Source organism: Conger conger, chromosome 2 (genome assembly GCF_963514075.1).
Source record: "Conger conger chromosome 2, fConCon1.1, whole genome shotgun sequence".
NCBI classification, from domain to species: domain Eukaryota; kingdom Metazoa; phylum Chordata; class Actinopteri; order Anguilliformes; family Congridae; genus Conger; species Conger conger.
The window spans coordinates 19,020,152-19,040,322 of record NC_083761.1 but is presented as its reverse complement, the minus strand read 5'-3'; the positions used below and the strand labels follow the sequence as shown (position 1 = coordinate 19,040,322).

The 20,171-nt window shown below is 39.5% G+C and overlaps 1 protein-coding gene across 6 annotated transcripts in view; it reads right to left on the bottom strand.

The window, feature by feature from the left end:
- Positions 1 to 20,025, bottom strand: part of jakmip3 (Janus kinase and microtubule interacting protein 3) — a 48,487-nt gene extending 28,462 nt beyond the window's left edge. For all 6 annotated transcript variants that reach the window (XM_061232161.1, XM_061232162.1, XM_061232163.1 and 3 more), the window contains exons 1-2: positions 19,611 to 20,025; positions 7,360 to 7,602 (exon numbers count right to left, since the gene is read on the bottom strand). In XM_061232161.1, the coding sequence (XP_061088145.1) occupies positions 7,360 to 7,494 (135 nt within the window). In that variant the 5' untranslated portion in view covers positions 7,495 to 7,602; positions 19,611 to 20,025. The remainder of the gene's footprint in view (positions 1 to 7,359; positions 7,603 to 19,610) is intronic.
- Between the last annotated feature and the right edge of the window lie 146 nt (positions 20,026 to 20,171).

Below are 20,171 nucleotides of genomic sequence, written 5' to 3'. Positions count from 1 at the left end.
AACCCGGATATACCAAAATGCTAAGTGTTGGTGCTAAATGCTCAAGGCTGATACAAAGTAAGATAAGACAGATTTAGAATGAAAGGCACACAGTAATAGAAATGACAAGCTTTGATAGACTGAATAGTCTTTTTTTATCTTAAAACTGTTATGAAATTAAATAATGAGGGTGAAAATGGGGAAATATTGTAAACCCATACATTTTGGAAAATACTAGCCTAAATGCTTAAGAGGTTTCTGCTTCACAAGTAAAGATAGTAAAGGAGAGTACACTGTACATTTATAATCAAGCAATTACCTAAGTCATAATTTCACTGAAAAGTAATTTTGTAAACTAAATATTTCCAGTCTTCTACTATACCACACAGACTCATTACAATACACGGTGGCTTTCTGATCCAGTTTCAACAAAAGGCAAGAAAGAAGATCTACTTCTGTTCGTGATATGCACGTACATACTAGACAAAGGAGTTAGATCTATAAATTTTATTTTTGTGTCAAACGTAATGTTCTTTGTTCATTATTGCCAAACAACAGAGATCTGTACCCATGCTGGAGACAGGGAGGCTAACCCTGGACAGCACAATGGCTTAATTGAATTACACTGCTGGGGAAATGAGTCTGTTGACCATGAGATGACTTGTCCCTAGCCATTGCTCATCTTAACATTACGATCCCAGCCCACCTCACATTATCATTAATCACATCACAGTTTGTCTTTTACATGATAGGTATCCCCAAACAGTGTTTAGAAAGCGCTATTAATCCTGAGAATCTCACAGCTGCCACTGCCCTCATTACTGCACTCCGCATCTCATCAAATATTTGTGTTTGCCTTGATGTGTTAGGCAAGCTAACACAGCCATGTATCACAGTGATGTATAAGAAGACCAGACTATAAAATAGATTGTGTTTTATTGGTTATGACATTACTTATGCGGAATTATAGTGAACAGAAAATAATGATATTAAATATGCAGCTTTCTTAATATAGAAAGACATTCACAGGCTTGCCAAACATTGTATCTAATAGAGTTAAATCAAATATCAAATTAAACATGGTAATGTCAGATCTGATTATATCAAATTAATATAATCCACATAAAAATACGAAAAATAAATTGATGTTGCTCCTGTTAAGAGATGAGTGAGGTCATTTTACATTCCCAGACACCATAGGAACATTTAGCAGCTTCAAATGAATCAAAATAAATCCAGGTAAGTCTCTTAACAACAATGAATTGGAGGAGACATGAAGTTTGCTGTACATGGCAAATGGCAGTTAACAGGAGGGTAAAAACTGGCCTTTCTCTATTCATATCAGAACACGAGGGGTAGTGTTTACAAAAAAGCAACTCAAACTCGCAATTTCTGGTCTGGAAATATAATGGAATGCAATGCCCACAAACATTAATACATAACATTCACTGCTCAGCATTAACCTTAATGTTATACTGGAACAAAATACAGTCCACTGTGAGAACTGGGTGCACCTCAATATGGTATGAAATGTGTATCAAAGTCATAATAACAATAACAATCTTCTCAGCTCTAACCCCAATACCAGCGTGGTATAGGAAAGGTTCCATACCAGCTCACCCCGGACCAGTGGGAAAGCGTAACCCTTACATCTGAAGACGATTGCAATTTCCTGGGTAGCATAACCTCTGCTGAAAGCAGACTCACTGCCACAGCTACAGCCATGGCCTTTTTTTGTGAGTTGGATATGAAAAGCTGTAGGCCACTGCACAAGACACCCGCCGAGAAATCAATTTCTACTCTCTTGCTAAGAATTGAAATATCTTAGCAAGTCTGAAAAATGTATATCAACCGCTGTGTTTGAAGCCCTGCATGTCACCAAAACATACTACACAAGAAAATGTTCTGTCTTGTCCACAAATCAAGGCATCCTTGGCTGCAAGCGAGAAACAACGAACGATTACATATTTTGAGCGGGGACAGCTGTTAGTACTACAGGAGCTAATGTAGAGATGTGATGCTTCTCTACTGAGTTGTTGGAGTGAACAGATGACCATTTCATACTTTTCCGTTGGAAAAAAACGGGATTTATTACCAACAGGAATTCTTACAGTTTTTTATACAGTCCTCGAGGCGGTTTAAGAGGGGGATAACAAGGCTTATAACCAAGAGTAAATATGCAGGCTCAAGCATTACTCCACTCATCACTTGAGCACACTCTGACTACATAGGCTAATAGTGAGTTTACACTTAACATACTGTACAGAGAGGCAAGTACTCTTATGTTGTGAAACATTGTAAAATAAAGTATTTAGGCTACCATACACCAATATATGCCTCTGATTATTACACAAGGTAATTTTATGTTTTTAATATATTGGTCAAATGTTATAGCAGCAATAGCGTCAAATAGTATCAATCTACATAGTAGCTCTCTCTTTTCAAAACACCAGCTACAAAATTGATATTCTACGACAAAAAAACTAATCGTAAAGCTGATGCCATCTCACCTCTGCTGAAGCCCTACAGATGATTCATACAAACAAATTCATATTTTGTTTTTTTTCATTCACACACCATGTTAGTTAAATGGCAAAAAAACACATGGTTTTATTAGTCAGCAAAGTTAAGGACATACTGACTCAATCCAGTGCATTGCTTACACGGTAATAAGACACAGAACAGTGAAAAAGGTGAATTTTGATTTCAGCTTGTGTTGCAATAATATATTAAATCACACAAAATGGCTGATACCAGTCTAGTAAAACTTAATGTAATTTGCGTAATGTTACATGATTCATTGAGCAAGACACAGTTGATCAGGGCGACATGCATAGCATATTGCACATTGCGTCCAGGTGCCTAACACTATAACGAGCCCAACACTGGAAAGTAACCTTATAGAAATGACATTGCTGCTTAATGCACCCTTTGATACATGGGAGCAAGAGGGGTTTGAGGCAAGTGCTGGTATTATAAGTGCTGACATTATTATTCAGAGAATGCTCTCTGAGTTTGTCTCCGCTGGGCCGGTGCTATCGACCGGAGGCAGCGATGAGGGCTCACGAGGGCCGCTGGTGAATAGGCTGACAGCGTGGAAGGAATGCAGAATGTTTTTGGCCACAGGGGAAACTGGTCGAGATGCCTGTCACACCCCACGTCCCACAACGAGACCCCCCCCAGCCTTCTGCTCATGTGGGAGAAAGGAATTTCACGATCACCTCCGCCGATTTCGGCAGTCGCTGCAGTGACCCTGCTCTACCAGCTTGATCCTGCTAATAAGCCTGACAGAAGAGCCCTCTCTTCACCAACCACACCTCTGAGCAGATTCTCTCCTTTTCATTACGCCGCCATTTTTAGTTCGATGGGTTAAATGCTGAGGCTTATTATCTTAAGTGGGACAAGGCTGTTTTCCGGTCACCTGAAAATGGCATTTAACCTTATGTAGCATTATACACACCCATCTGGGTGTTAGGCACCTGGACGCAATGCGCAATATGCTATGCATATCACCCTGAGCAAATGTGTCTTGCTCAATGAATCATGTAACATCATGCAAATTACATTCAGTTTTACTTGACCGGTTTACACAGATTAGCCTACATGTGGATCACACAGAACTCCCTACTCTGATCTTCACTAAATGGTCAGCCATTTTATGTGATTTAATATATTATAGCAACACTGTGTCACAGTGTCTCTGTAAATGAAAGACACCACTCTAAATGACACTGCAATAAACTACCCTTAATTCCACCAGGGGAACATAATACTGTAACGAAAACATTTTAAAACACTGCTGATATACCCTTTACTCAACTATCAAGAACTATCAACAACATTATTTGTGCACCAAATTAAATTTCTTAAACTTCTGACGAAAGGCACCACATGACCCACATGATGCATTTCAGCAAACCCAACATCGATATGATAAGAAGATATTAAACCATTATGGAAAGCCAGGCAAACATGCCATGTTGAGTGTTGACTACAGCGGTCCCCTAGTGCTGCCTGCAAATGCCACTGCTCAATTGATCTGAAACGCCCCACCCGCAGTTGCACAGCTATCCCTGTAACACGACTGACACATTACCTCCCACTGCCATCATTCAGGGGGTACAGCAAAACTCAACAGAGCTAAAATAAACCTACTGATGACTGGCAGCTATGTCCACAGACAATCCATACTGATCCAAACACGGACTTCAGTGCAGGGGTACCATTTTCAGCTTGGCTCTATTGATTGCAAATATTATTATGGACCACAGCTGACCGGTGTCTCAGTGGTTTGTACAGCTTCTGTTATACTGCACTTTTTTGCACCTGTACATGTCAGGTCACTCTTAATTAAATTAAATTAATTAAATTTTTATAAAATATATACTGTGTGGTATACTGGTTACTACTTTAATAATTATTTGTTATTTAGTTGATGCTTTTTATCCAAAGAGACTTATAGTTGATTAGACTAAGCAGGGGACAATCCCCCCTTGGAACAATGAAGGGTTAATGGCTTTGCTCAAGGGCCCAACACCTAGGCAGATCTTATCGTGGCTACACAGGAGCTAGAAACCACCAACCGGGTTGTGTACCTTAGCCATTAGGCTACAGGCTTTTTTTTGTGAAACTGGGATTACAGATAGTAATTCAGCTGGACAGAATGATACCATTTTGAAAACCAGTGGGTGCTGCAAAACACTATCACGGCACGGCTTAAGCAATACTACTGCGGCACTCCTTAATGGACTGCACCTGCTCTGCTGGCTTTGTCACTGAGATTGCCTTGACATATGGATAATGCCAGTGTCATGCTTCTCAAACTACTGGACGACCACTCCTTTCCCCTTTATTCACTCCCTGTGAATATACGGCATGCCATTTCCAACCCACCAGTTTTTCTTCTCCTTTATGGGATCCTGCATTTCTTTCTTTCTTTCCCAGTGACACCCATAAATCCACTGCAACCAGGTAAAGGCAAATACATTAAAATGAGGCTGTGGATGGGCAAGCTCTGGATGGGCAGATTGCCCTTTGTATCCCAGGGGCCAAATTATTTAATTATGCAACTCAGCATGTTTGAACCCATTATGGACTAAGGCACCCTATAGAAAACCCATGGAAAGGCCTAGGAATCACGATGTACAGTGGGCTCAAAAATTATTGGCACCCCTGACAGAAAATGAACAAACAATAAAAATTCTAAACAATATATTTATAGACAAACTCGAAATACCAACATGTGATAAATACTGTGCTATATTAATGTTTCAATGGAACCAACAAAAATCATTTACTGATTTAATTAAAAATCTATTTCCTCCAAATCAATGTTTCACAATTATTGGCACCCTTAAAGATTATTGTAAATAACACCTACCAAAATTAAACCAGGTATTAAATTCCACTTATTTAAGTTTATCTATGTGTTAAGGAACTGTATTGAGTGATTACATCACTTCCTGTTTCACTAGGGTATAAAAATGAGGTAACACACATGCAATATCCCTTTGTCATCCAACACCATGAAGAAAACAAAAGAATTGGCAGTTCAAAAGAGGCAGATGGTCGTAGACCTTCATAAACGTGGTAATGGCTACAAGAAAATTTACAAATGATTGAATATACCACTGAGCACTGTCAGAGCAATTATAAAAAAGTTTGCCAAACGTCATTTACATTATGACTGGAACAAGGTTCTCTGGTCAGATGAGACCAAAATTGAACGTTTTGGTCAGATACAGCATCGGTATGTTTGGCGTAGGAACAGAGATGCATACAAGGAGAAGCATCATACCCACAGTGAAATATGGTGGTGGGTCAGTCATGTTTTGGGGCTGTTTTAATTCCAGAGGTCCAGGGGCACTGGTTAGGATTGATGGCATAATGAATTCCAGCAAGTATCAGGCAATTTTGGCTGAAAATCTTGTTCCCTCTGCCAGAAATCTGGGACTTGGTCGTATGTGGACTTTCCAACAAGACAATGACCCAAAACACACCTCAAGATCCACACAGAAATGGTTCCGTGACAACAAAATCAACATTCTGCAATGGCCATCTCAGTCACCAGACCCCACCAAAACCTGTGGGCTGAGTTGAAGAGGAATGGTCCAAAATCCCTCCAAATGTGTCCCTTAATCTTGTCAAAAATTACAGGAACAGACTCCATGCTGTTATCCTTCATGCTGTTATCCTTGCCAGAGGTGGTTGTGCTAAGTACTAGGTGAAGGGTGCCAATAATTCTGAAACCTTGATTTTGTTGAAATAGATTTTTTTATTAAATGATTGTTATGATTTTGGTTGTTTCCATTGAAACATTAATAAAGTACAGTATTTGGCACATGTTGGTGTATTACCTTTCTCTATAATTATATATATATTTTTTTAAAGCCTTGCATTGCTGGTGAGGGGTGCCAATAATTCTTGTGCCCACTGTATTTCAACGGTCATCTGTCTGGCATCACATCTGGCTGGCATCACATCTGTCTGGCTGGCATCACATCTGTCTGTTAATGGAGATGTAACGCACAGGTCACATCCGTCTGTTAAGGGAGATGTAATGTGCTGGTCACATCCGTCTGTTAAGGGAGATGTAACGTGCAGGTCACATCCGTCTGTTAAGGGAGATGTAACACACAGGTTGCATCCACCCATAAGGGGTTAAGATACACAAATGTCACATTATTTTACTCAATTAAAAGAAAAATACCGTCAAATATTTCACATTCAATATGGTTCAATGACATTTCTTGTAAAGTACAAGCCCTGGCTGCATTGTATGTTTCTGGTTTTGGAATGTGAGTTTTAGCTGGAATGGGCACGGCTATTGGACAAAGGATGCTCTGACGTAGGTTGACTGGCCAAAACATCAGCCCTAATAAATGAGACTTGAAATACAGCTTACTGTGCCAAATGATCTTTGTTTAAATAATACTGCTTTATCTTTGCTGCACCTGACATATTTCACAGTCATATGTGCAGACGTATGGGCACTCACTTTACTGATTAACCAGATAACCTTTCATACAAGCGCAGTAGAGCGAGCAAATATAACCAAAAATGGGTGGTTGGTGGTACTCATTGGAAGTTAGAGGAAGAGACCAGGACATTACATTACATTATAGGCATTTGGCAGATGCTGTTATCCAAAGCGACGTACGATAAACTGCAAAACAATAACCAGGGGTACTGAAAACCCTCGAGGGAAGTACAGTTCCAAGTGCTAGAGTGACCACATAGATAAGAACTTGAACCCTTAAATCAATAACAAACTGACCAAGACACAGCAATAAAACGGTTTGGGCAAATATAACACTAAGAATAGTTTAATAAGCATACATAATTGCGATAGTTACAGCATACAGCTAAACACGGCATTACCTTGCTCTTCTCTTGCTGAAGTTCAATTTGGATGTCTGTGAGTTTGGCCCTCAGCTCCTCGTTGGCTGCCTGCAGGGCGGCTAAAGCGTCGGGTCGGTCCCCCTTGGCTCGGCCGCCGGAGGGCCTCTTGGACATGGTGAGGCGGTGCTTCTGAGGCCCACCCGCCCCCACAGGAGGTACCTGAGGCTGGGAGCTGTCAGGCTTCTCGTCCTCCTCTGGCCTCAGCTACATCTTCCCTCCCACCTGAAGGGAGGGATGAAAAAAGGAGAACAGGGCTTATAAGGAAGCTGTCAGAGCGACCCTTCAAAGTGCCCACTGGCTAAGTAGGCCCACACAAAACAGACTCATTTATTTCATGTTTCAGTTTGATTTACAGTTTGGAGTCTAAGCACCGAGCAGACGCTGTTAGCCACAGCTACTCGCAGTAGGGACATTTAACATGGCTGGGAAACCATTCGATTTGGTTTAATTTGATTTTCTTATAAAATTGGAAATCCCATTTGGAAGGGACCTGACAATGTAAAGTATCAGTGGTGAAAAATGATATCCTTTTTGTAAAGAAAGTGATCAATCACAGACTGGGGATCACTTTGACTTAATTTGAACAAGGGTGCTCTTGCTACCCACTACAAAAAATAATCCAGTTTGTTCATTGCACTTTGAGGGCCCGGTGCTTGATACACACAAGTCCTCTTCAATATAGTAAGATCGGTGACAGAATGACAGTCCACATGTTTCCTCTGAATGAAAACTGTATTCACAGGAAAAGGTATTCAAAGTCACTGGTGAAACACAAGTCTCCCTGTCTCACTTTAAAAAGCCAAAAAACGAATATATGTCACACTTGAAGCACAGTAAAGTGTCTTGTCTGTTGGAGTTCCCTTTTTCCCCATTAGCATTCAGCAGTGCAAATAACTGAAGCTGCACTCAGTCTGAAATTCTGTGTACCCTATGTTAAATTTAAATACCGCACACCAGGAAGACAACATAAACAGCACTCCTTTGTTCAATAAATTAAGGTAATAATTAAATCTACTTAAATCAATAATTTTAAAGAAAAATCCACAATCCGCCCTGTGTATCGCAAAGCACTTTAATTTTCTAAAAAAAACATACTGCCTGCAATACTGACCACTATCAATCTGAAAACATAATATGGACATTTCGATGATTCCCTACCTCTTGCATTTGGCTGTGTATTACAATAAATGTTAACCATTACAGAAATCAGAAATTAACACATGCAGTATACTCCCACTCTGCTTATAGCAGGGAGCATGTACATACACTACTCTCGTCTGATATACAGTACATGCTAGCGAGCCAGGGAGTGTTTTCCACAGCAGCCATACGCAAGAACAAGTGCCAACTGGAGAGGAGGTGACAGCTTGTAGCTTGTGGGTGCCTGGCACGCGGCTCAGAGAAACAAATGCAGCACTGACCCGAGAAACCCCGAACAGCACAAGGGAGAATTTTACTCGTATTAAATATTTTAGATATGGTAAATATGTTATCATTGCAATGTGAATGGCTGTTGCACGCAGGGAGAATGTGCATTGCGACACACTTAAAATAGAATGCTTTTTATTGTCATTGCACAGCTGTGCAACGAAATTTCAAAGGAGAGCTTCTATTTAACACAGAAATTTCACAGAGACGCTAGAAGGAGAGCACACATTCAATGCCATATCTTTTTGATGGTATGAATAGTTGTGGCCATGTATTTTTTCTTTACACCTGGAATATGCTAATCGGAAATCTGAGAGGTTTATATGGTTTATCTAATGACTGCATTCATACATATACATTTTGAGTCATTTGTATATACTATTTATTAAATTAATCCGAAAATGAGACATTTGGTTAAGTATATACAGTACTTTAAACCTACTCTGCGCCTAGTGAAGAAGTTGAAGTTGGAGCCATCATTGCAGTTATAGTTGGTCGGTGCCACAGGCTGATTGCATCTGTCCGTGAGGAGCACCTTCACTGACGGAGCTTTTTATTTATTTTTCACATTTTAAGAATTGCACTTACAATGACTGTATTTTTGTTTAGAACAGCGCTTCATGTGTATTTTACTAGTCATGGATGTTATGCTTTAACTTGTGGAAGAACCTATGCACTTGTAAGTCGCTTTGGATTAAAAGCATCTGACAAATGACTAAAATGTAAATGTAAAATGTACATGTGCTTACAGTCAGCACGCTAAACAGGAGGCTCTAATGCACCACCCCCATTACCCACAATACTCTGGTCACCGAGGCCATTGAAATAAAACATTCAGCGGAAACAATGCTGGCATGTACTGCTTGCTGCCTGTGTCGAGAAATCCAATACAGTGACACAGATTTGCGAACCACAGCCCTGTAACAGAACAGGATTGCGTCGGAATAGCAAATGAGAATTTCTGGACGCGGCCCAGAAAAACAACGCAGAGCTCGGTTATGCTGTAGCCTCCGCCTTGTAAAGCAGGTTGATGTTAGGGCGTTTAAGTGGTGGTGTAAAAATAGAAAAATAAAAAAGGAGACTGCAGGCCTCTTGACCTCTGCAGTTGTCCCAGTGGCCTAACAAATGCCTCATGATGTCACAATATAGGTTACAGAATGCACATCTACAAAAGCACTAGCCATTTCATAAATTTATACAACTGAATCAAGCACTCTAAACCCATAATATTATATGAAATAATGTTTACGGCAATGGCCATTTAAGGCTGTCCATATTTAGGATACTATCTTGAAGATAAGTAAGATTAAAATGCAACTTGATCAAAGATCCGATAGAATACATAGAATACATTGATGATACTTCCGGGTAAGTTTATCTAGTTCCTTGGATGACCTATGGCATGATCAGTTCTGGCAAATGGAAAAACAGAAAGATAATTTAAATGAATTACAAGCACACAGGTATCCTTGGTGATCATAGTTTGAAACAGATCTGCCTCGATGGTGAAGGCTTTGTATATAACACAATTACCAAGGTCAGATATTTCAGAATATCACAGCTTTATCATTATGTTATATCCATTGCCACATGGATATGAGAAATATGGGAGAGCGAGCATCCACACAATTCATAAAAGCAGAAATGCTAAATATTCTGGAGATATTATATTATGGAGCTGGAGTACAACAACACATCAATTATATACAGAGGAGTGAGCTTTCCAAACCGTATGCAGGTAACAAATTACAGTAACAGAGTATAACGGCCCTCATCTACATTACGCTTGAAGTATATTAATTTATCTTAATTACCAGAATTTCTCAGGCTCCTGGTGGGCCTGGAAAAATACAGAGCTCTCGAACATAGAGTTGCATCTTACTGTGCTGGCAATGGCACTGCAGAAGGAGTTCCAAAATGGCTGTATCTACAAAAAGCCATTCTGCGTGGCTGCCATGGTGCCAGCGTCTGGCCTGCTGGCTTGCCTTCTACAGTGGATCAGCTACAAGGGTCCAGCTGCCCGTCCATCATGTCCCCGGGAGACCAGTTGTCCGATTTCTCCACTTATTCTCTGGGTAACACCACGCCCGAGGCCCCCCTGACCAGATTACACATGACCCTCTGCCCCTGTAATGCTGAACAAATATTCATTTAAGTGCAGCAGTTGAGGTTATTTTTCCTTGGCTTAAGTGCTGTGCACATCTGAGGGTTCATACTTTAATGCTCATTGCAAGTTGATTAGGTGCAATCTTTTATGGCTCATTTAATATTCTGGAAAAGATTAGATCCATATATTTTGTCGTTGCTAACCACCCGATGTGTCAGAAGAAAGCGGGAGAATTTTCAAGATGTGAACATTCAAGTAAATGGAAGAAAGGTCAAGAAGAATTTAGAGGAATATTTTAAGTGGAAGAAATAGTAATCACAACTGGTTCCAGGTATTTCTAAAATTGAGTCTGATATGGTGCAACAGACCTGACACGTCCATCATTCCAAGAACCGTGTCATATATTCTCAGCACTTGCTTTTATCTCCTGAGCAAAAGCCAAGACACAATTTTGCTCACATTACAGATGTGACCTCTGACCCTGACAAGGTGGGAAAACTGAGAGACATGCGACCTGCACATTAATGCAGATGTGCAGAAGGAACCCATACTCACAGGGTCACACTACCTAACACACCGAAAAGATTTAGTGACTATCGCAAAAATGGCAGCAACCACAACTGATTTACATTATAATCATAAGCATTCAAATCAAAATGGCAACTGTGTTTGCCACATGGCAAGTAGAAGGGAACATATCAATGTTCTGGTTGAACTGCACTTTTACTTTCATCATTTATTTACTGCCGTTTTGCACTTTCATAGATTTGTTTGCTCATCCACTCTCCAGAAAATAATGTATAGTGAATGGGAGCAGCAGCACATTAAACTAGGGACACACACACACATATGCACACACACACACACACACACAGACACACACCTGCACACACACACACAGACACACGCCTGCGCACACACACACACACCTACACACCTGCGCACACACACAGGCATACGCATTCACACAAAGGCACACGCACACATACACACACACAGGCACACGCACACACAGATACACACCTGCGCGCAAACACACACTCACAGACACACACACACATACACACCAGTGCACAGACACAAACACGCACACACAGACACACACACACACACACACACGCACACACACACAAACATATTGTGTTAGGTGTTCAGTGCTGTATGATAGAAAGTGAGACAATCTAAATAAGTTTATTTTCACATTGAAGCAGTGAGAGGCCAGCCAGGAAACATGTGGCAGAATTACGCATAGTGCATAAGGTACCTTTGTAAGGAAGTCTTAAAATTGACAAATTAGAAATGTAAAAAGCACTCATTTTGTGCCAATCAAAATATGGTTGGTGTTATATTCCATCACTACATGGTGAATTAAATGCATTCTACATTTATAGTATCCTATTGAACATGATTGTATTGCTTTGACATATTTTGACTACATTAACTGGTATGTAAATAAACTGCTACTGGTATAGCATAATATACACTCAGTGAGCACTTTATTTGGTAGCCCTGTACACCAGCTTGTTAATGCAAATATTTAATCAGCCAATGTGGAAGCAACTAAATGCATAAAAGCATGCAGACATGATCAAGAGGTTCAGCTGTTTTTCAGACTAAATGTCAGAATGGGAAAGAAATGTCATCTAAGTGACTTTGACTGTGGAATGTTTGTTGGTGCCAGACAGAGTGGATTGAGTATCTCGGAAACTGCTGATCTCCTGGGATTTTCACACACTACAGTCTCTAGAGTTTGCAGGAAATGGTGCGAAAAACAAAAAACGAGGAGAAGGACCAGACTGGCCAAAGCTGACAAGAAGGTGACAGCAAACCAAATAACCAGGCATTACAACAGTGGTGTTCAGAAGAGCGTCTCTGAACACACAATGTGTCAAACCTCTAAGTGGATAGGCTACAGCAGCAGAAGACCAATAAATCTAAAAAAAGAGACTAATCTATAAGACTAAGTCTAATAAATACATAATAAAGTGATCACTGAGTGTATACATACATACACACACACACACACACACACACACACACACACACACACACACACACACACACACACACACACATATATATATAAAAAGACACTGATGTATGACTGGAAAGGACTTTGATCATTCCCATATTTACTGTATGCAATGTTTGCAAAAAAATAAAAAGCTCTCTACATAAACATATTCAGTATTTTCTAGTCATAAACACGCATCTTACCTCCTTACATATATCATTGCTAATCTGGGGAGCCGCTCATCTTAAAATCCATATATGCATGTCATACCTGCAGATATATCAACAACATAAATAATGTCCTAAAAGTCCCGCTTGATGAAAAAAAATATCCGAAAGATCCATAACTCACTTCCAGGACCGCATTTTTCAAAAAAGGGGAAACGGAAAACTCCATCCAATCTGTCAAGTACCTTAAATTGCATTTCACCCTTCCCATGCCAGGAAAAAAAAAAAACATTGTATAAAACCTCTGCCAGCCGAAGGAAGTAAGCTGAATCTTTCATATCATACAGCCGTTTTATGGTAAGTGACTGCAGAAGCAACTGCACCGTTTCCCAGACATCATTGTTTAGTCTGGAGCCTCACGGACAGCACACTGCCATCAGCCAAAGTGTAGCTGGCCAACCATGACCAGAAATAACCTTATAAGTGTACCAACTGCCACTCCCATTAATGAGCAGTATTTGAGTAGCTTACCAAGTCCGCAACACTGTCAAATCATGTCAAGTAAAAAAACGGCTACTTGCAATTTTAATGATTTATTTTTGATGATATAATAGCCCAACAGAGCCGCTAACCAGCGCAAATAAATAGAAACACGTGTTAATAGACTGAAATTCTAAACAAACTATCAACACAATGCTCAACGAAGACCAAAACATAACCTCCTGGGGCTTGTTTCACGAAAGATGAGACGTGCTAGCTGAGATCCGCGAGATGCGACAGATTTCTCCTGCACTTTTATTAGCCAGACAGGAAAAACCTGGATGACACACCAAGTCCAATGTGAAATCTATGGGTGTCCTCCACCAGTAGGTTGGGGAATTGGGATATTTTACTATTTATGAGGCAATAATATAGTAGTCGCTGCCACTCTTAGCAATGAGATGCAGCAGGCAGCTGGCATGCCTGTGAGCTGGGCAGGCACTCTCCATGGTCCTGCAGCTCTTTCAGCCTTTAGGTCCACTGAAGCACCTGGAACTCTCAATGAGCAGCATTCAGCAGTGCTAACCCATGCACCATGAATGACAACACAGTACAAATCACAAGGACATTCAGTTACTGAAGTATTTGCCATAGGCCATATACGAGAAATAGGACTTTACATTTTGTATAGTTTTCGAAAACACATTAATAATAATACATTTTTATGGATTAATTTTGGGATAAGTGATTAAACATTTAAGGCATTTCTAACATTTGCATTGCACCTGATCTCATTTGCTCACCATCTGCTCCAGTCCTAAGAAAGTGAACATGATTACTTTTATAATCGATCTAATGCCCACTCTCTCATATTATTTGTTCATTTTTTATTTTTCCAGCCTAGGCTTTCTACAATCTGATTAGTCCGTCTTTATTTCAAAATTGTTTAAAATATAAATGTTCTTGCCTGTCAATGGGATATGAAGAAAAGCTTGATCTGTCATACCTGGCCTACGGAATTAAGTTTGTTATTGACACACTGATGCACAATGCCCAGAGAATGCTGTTATTTTATTCACATACATTTTATTTTCTGTACGGTATGAACATGCCATATGTTTAGAGAGGAAAGGGTTCTCTGCAGCAAAAGCTGGCCAGAGGAAAAAAATATAATATTGCTACATGACAGTTTTGTATTGTTTAAGGGTCAATGGGGTATGCATAAACGTGCTGCACACTGTTGGTGTGGCCACGGACAAAGATTTGACAGCTGTTTGGTGGCTAGTCAAAATTGATTAATGATAGGCAGAAGTATTCATTTTTAGAAGGTAATTAAAGCTACAGTAGGTAAGATTTTTGTGTTAAAATATTGTAAATCCCTTCCTATCATTTAAAAAGGCTCACTGACATGTTGACTCACCCTCTACCTGTGTTTATAGTCCTTACATTCGGTTTTCAAAATATGCACTTGACGGGCCGGCACTCTATACCAAAAGATCTATAGCTGTACAACAATACAAGCTCATTGGTTGAAAATAGGTTCTAATTGCCACAGCCAATGGCATTTTCACTTCAGAGCGTTCACAGAGAAGGGGTTGGATAAACAGTGTTGTGGTTTGAGCGTATTTGTTGCTGGAATTCCTCTCTTGACTGGTAGAAGTCCGAAATTACCTATTGTACCTTTAAGTAAGTTAGTAATTAAGAAAGCAAGTAATTGCATCATAATTGTGGAAAAATTCAAAGACCGTATGGTTGCTGACACAGAAATAAATACTAGACTAGAGTGAAGATAATTTACCACAACTGACTTTGACTCCCAGCCACCAACTGAATGACTTTGATATATCCATGCGATTTATCAAAGTAATAAACATCCACTGGTTTATAAGCAAAGACCATTTGACATTATAAAGACATTATACCACATTTGAGAGAGATCAGACATGCACAAGTGAAACTAACTCTAGTGTGCGACATCCAATACTAGCCATTGCACTAGTCATTGATACATATCCATCTCAGTTATATATCTGTTATTAAAGGGAAAAGTATTCACCATGGATTGTGACGGACAGAAATTAGATGCAATAATTGTGTTTACTTTATTCGATTTTGACAGGTATAAGCCAGGAGCAAAACATTTGAACTTTGAAATTTGAACCGATAATTACATTTTCCTGTTCTGAAAGGGCACCAAACATACATTTCATTTCAATCAATGTCACTTTCAATTAAGATAGAAAAACAATGTTATCACATGCCAAGTAAAAACATGCAAACCATGCTTGCTTTATTACTGCATCACCAGTGTTTATATAACATTTAATATACCCTAAAATACTAAATATTATTGTGGACTAATTATCTGTATATTTTTTTAAAAGCATATTGCATGCTGTACCTGAACATGATCTTGGCAGAACCTCAAAGCTGGTACATTAAATACAATTATAGCCATTTGAATGAAATGAGTTTGTGTTTTATAGTGTAGAAAAATGGCCAGTGTACGTGTTAATGTAGAATTGAAAAAGTACTGGCACAGTAGCTGTATATCTAATCATCGCACCATTAGAAGCTCAAGGGCTCTTCTGTCTATCCCACTGATTTTCCCAGGGATACACTGTGCCCAGGGTGCAAATTACAGCTGCAGCTCAAACTACTGCTGCTACATTCTGATACAAACCACAGCGAGGGAATTTCAGATAAATAACTTTTTATCTAGGAACAATTACACATACTACATGTAGCAGAAGCAACAAAATAGGCTATAAAGAATATTCTTAAGTTAAGAGTAGGCTACATTTGATGTATTACATGGAGGTTGTTCCATTCCATTATATTGTATTGCTTGTCATAAAAGTCAGTATGAAGCATATTAATCAATGAGCTGAAATATGTTGTTTTCCATTTTACTGAATGTGTAATGGACAATACATATTCTATTCTCGACTGTATATACTGTACACTACCATCGAAAAGTTAGGAATCACTGAGAAATAAAAAAACGGGATACTTTCATTCACCAAGGCAGCAAAATACAGCCAAGACATGTGAAATGTTACACATTACTAGTACTGTTTGAAACAACTCGATTTTTTTGATAGGATAGCAAAGCCTAATTTTCAGTACCTCCAGTGTACTAACAACACTAACAACAACAGTATTATCACATCCAAAAGTAATCATGCAAATGTGCTAATTTGGGACTAGGGAAACCACTCCCACTATATTAAGTGCAGCTGGAAAAAAAGGGTGCTCTTTAATGAAGCTAAAGTTCAATTTTGGTTTAAAAATGGCCCAAAATAAACTGCTTTCTCTAGAAACTCATTAGTCAATTGTTGATTTGAGAGATGAAGGCTATTCCAAGCACGAGGGCTATTAATACCGTATTAGGCATTCACCATGATTTACTAATGAATAAAAAATGACAAGGCAAAGCAACAAGACCCTAAGTGAAGTGTTTTTAGTGGCACAGAGCTTTAATGGTCACCAAACCATAGCTCAAATTTGTAATGCAAGCAAACCGTCATTTACTGCATATCTCATTACAAAGTTTTTAATGATTACAGTTTTATTATCAGGCTAAATGTGCACCATTTGTTAAGCTCAAGACACAAGCAGACAGCAGAACTCTAGGCTGAGACTCAATGTTAACAGCAAAATAATAATATCCACAAATCTAACAACTACCAGCTTCTTCCCTGCATTCATTTGCACCATGCCTCATATTTCTCATTCATTTCTTACATTAAAACATGATAGATTCACCACTCTACATTCTAAAGGAGAAATTTAGCAATTTATTATATCTTTTCTCAGTTTTACGCTGCATAAATAAATTCCTGAAAATAAAAATCATTTTCTCATAAAACTGCATTCACAATTGCAACCCCCCCCCCCCCCCCAGTGTTGCATGAATAATGGATACAATAAATATACAAAAATGTAATTGTGTCCGCCCATATCTGTACTACCCCCACCCTTCTGTCTGCCCTGCTCAATAACCACACATCCTGTCCAATGTCGGCAAAACGTGGTGACTGAAAGATTTCAGGAACTGCTCTTAAAACAGGTGGAAAATCTCAATTGTGATTCAATTTATATGTCTAGGTCTCAACATCTTCAACATCAAATAGAAGATGAGAACTGATCCTCTCATCTGATCTGTAAAGATGTGATTTTTAAGTGCATTTGAAGTCCAAGTAAGGGTAATGTATCCCGGATGTGAAATCAAAAGCTTCCAAGAAGCTGCTGGCTAGCTAACTAAATTTCTACTTCATGGCTTCATTAAAAATATTTGGAATTTGATTTCAACAATGCTTTTTTTTTTTAACAAAATACTTTTGAAAATGGGGATTGTTTTTCATGACTTAGATAAAACAGATCTTCCTCCATTTTGTTTGAGGGATTCATTAATAAATTAACATTTTTAAATAAAGCTAAGTGACAAACAAAACAATGTACAGTCTGAACATGAGCCACAATATCAACAAATGAGTACAAAATAACATTTCTGTACTGTAGTGACCATGAAATTGTGATCAAGAGTAGTTCACATAAACTGGGAATTCCTATGAATATAAAATGTATTAAATTGATTTTAAATGGCGAGATACAGCCAGGAACAAATGAACACATTTCCTTACACAACAAAGCCATTATTTCCCTCCATTTTCCCCAGTATTCCAGACATAAGCATTAAATACAGCTTTACTACAGTAATCCAAAAATGACACACATGACTGTGTATTGAATACATTTAGGCTAATCATGATAGACAGAATTATCCTTCTACACAGGGAAAACCCTTAATACTCAGCTAATCATTTTGGCAGTGTTACACAAAAAAATTTAAATTAAATTCCAGAAAATTCCTCATGCAAATACATTTACAGCTTAACCTCAGTTATGAAACCCATTTGCAAATACGCTGAAAGGTCAGTCATCTAAATGTGATGGACCCAGTACAGCAATCTTACTGTGCCGGCTTATTTGGTGTGTGTGTATTTTTAGTGCATTCCCTTGAAAATGGGTGACTTTTGTGAAGAATTATTGATTCTTGGGAGCTAATCAGCCTAAGCACAAATGGATACAATCCAAAACCCCGCTGCATACAGTGACCTGAGACCTTGGGTTCTGCATTGTAATAGCGATGTTGTCTAAAAGCAGTAATGGACTTTACTGACAGTGATTGGAATCCACAAAAATAAATATCACTGCTCTGTACGATAATTTATGTCTTCTCTATGTGTCTATTTTTCAAATGTGCAGGGATACTTAAAATGTAGAAGAGCCAGCAGAAATGTTGTGTTACTTCAGGAAACTTTATCTACACGTAACAGAATATAAGGTTTGACATTATAAACTGAAAATATCAGGATCATAACAACAGCCTTGTCTTCAGAAGGCATTGCTCACAAGACAATATGACACAAGGTGGCATATCTCACTCTGGCAACCGACTCCACTACAGCTTGGTTCAGGCTGATATTCTCGAATGCAAAAGGTTAAAGGTTAACCCACTCCTTGTCTCCAGGGCAAAACCCCGAATGAGCTTCTCACGAGAGCAGAGTGATCGTCAGGATAATGTGTTACGTTTCCTCAGCTAGGAATGTTACACATGCATGTCATGTGCATAACATTTAAACAAAATGAGAAATGTGCCTTTACTGTTTATGTATTATGTGTAACCTGTTACCGGCATATGAAATTGTCAATGCCCTTCCCCAGAGACAAATGACAATCGCGCACATGAACAGCCGGCACAGTTCCTGCTGGAAAACTAGTGGCAAACATTAACATTTCCCTATTATACAGTGCTATACCTATTATGATTTTGTTTACCCTCAGCTGTAGCTGCAGGTTGATTTGTCGGCTTTACCAAACAGCAAGGCCTGAATCATGAACAGGTATTTACATCCTAACATGCAAAACCAAGACAGAAATATCCCTTGTGTACACATGCAGTTCTCCATTTATTTTGATCGTATGGCTTTTCTCCACAGAAATGAAATAATGACAGCCTGAGACCAACCTTAAATCCATGATCCAGATAGACTCAAGGGCTGTCTGCTCTCTTTAGCTGGGTGGCTGTCCTAACATCCGGAGGAGAACCATTCGCTGTCGGCTGCCGCGCACATCCCAAAATGTATGTGTCTGCGCTTCTCTGTGCATGCAGACATTTCACCAGTCACAGCACTGATCATATTGCAAACGCCGATGCAAAGGAAATGTAAAAATCTGCGCACAATCCGGCTCTGTGTACCAGGATCCAGCAACGGAGGCACTGGGTAATGATTCATCAAAAAAAAAAAAATGTCAAAAAAAGGATGACGGAAAGGCAGAGGAAAAAAATAAAAGAGGATTCAGCTCATGGAAGCGTTTAAATAAAGGAGCAGGCGGGATTATGTGCTTACCATGTACACACACCCCCCCCCCCTGAAAGTGAAGAAATGATCCGGGCAGGAGCGGAGCGGAGAGGAGCGGAGGCTGAGGGGCGGACGCGGACGCGGAGGCGCGCGCACACACACACGCGCCCGCGCGCAGACGCACACACACACGCTCGCGCGTGCGCGCAGGCGGGAGAGCCATGTTG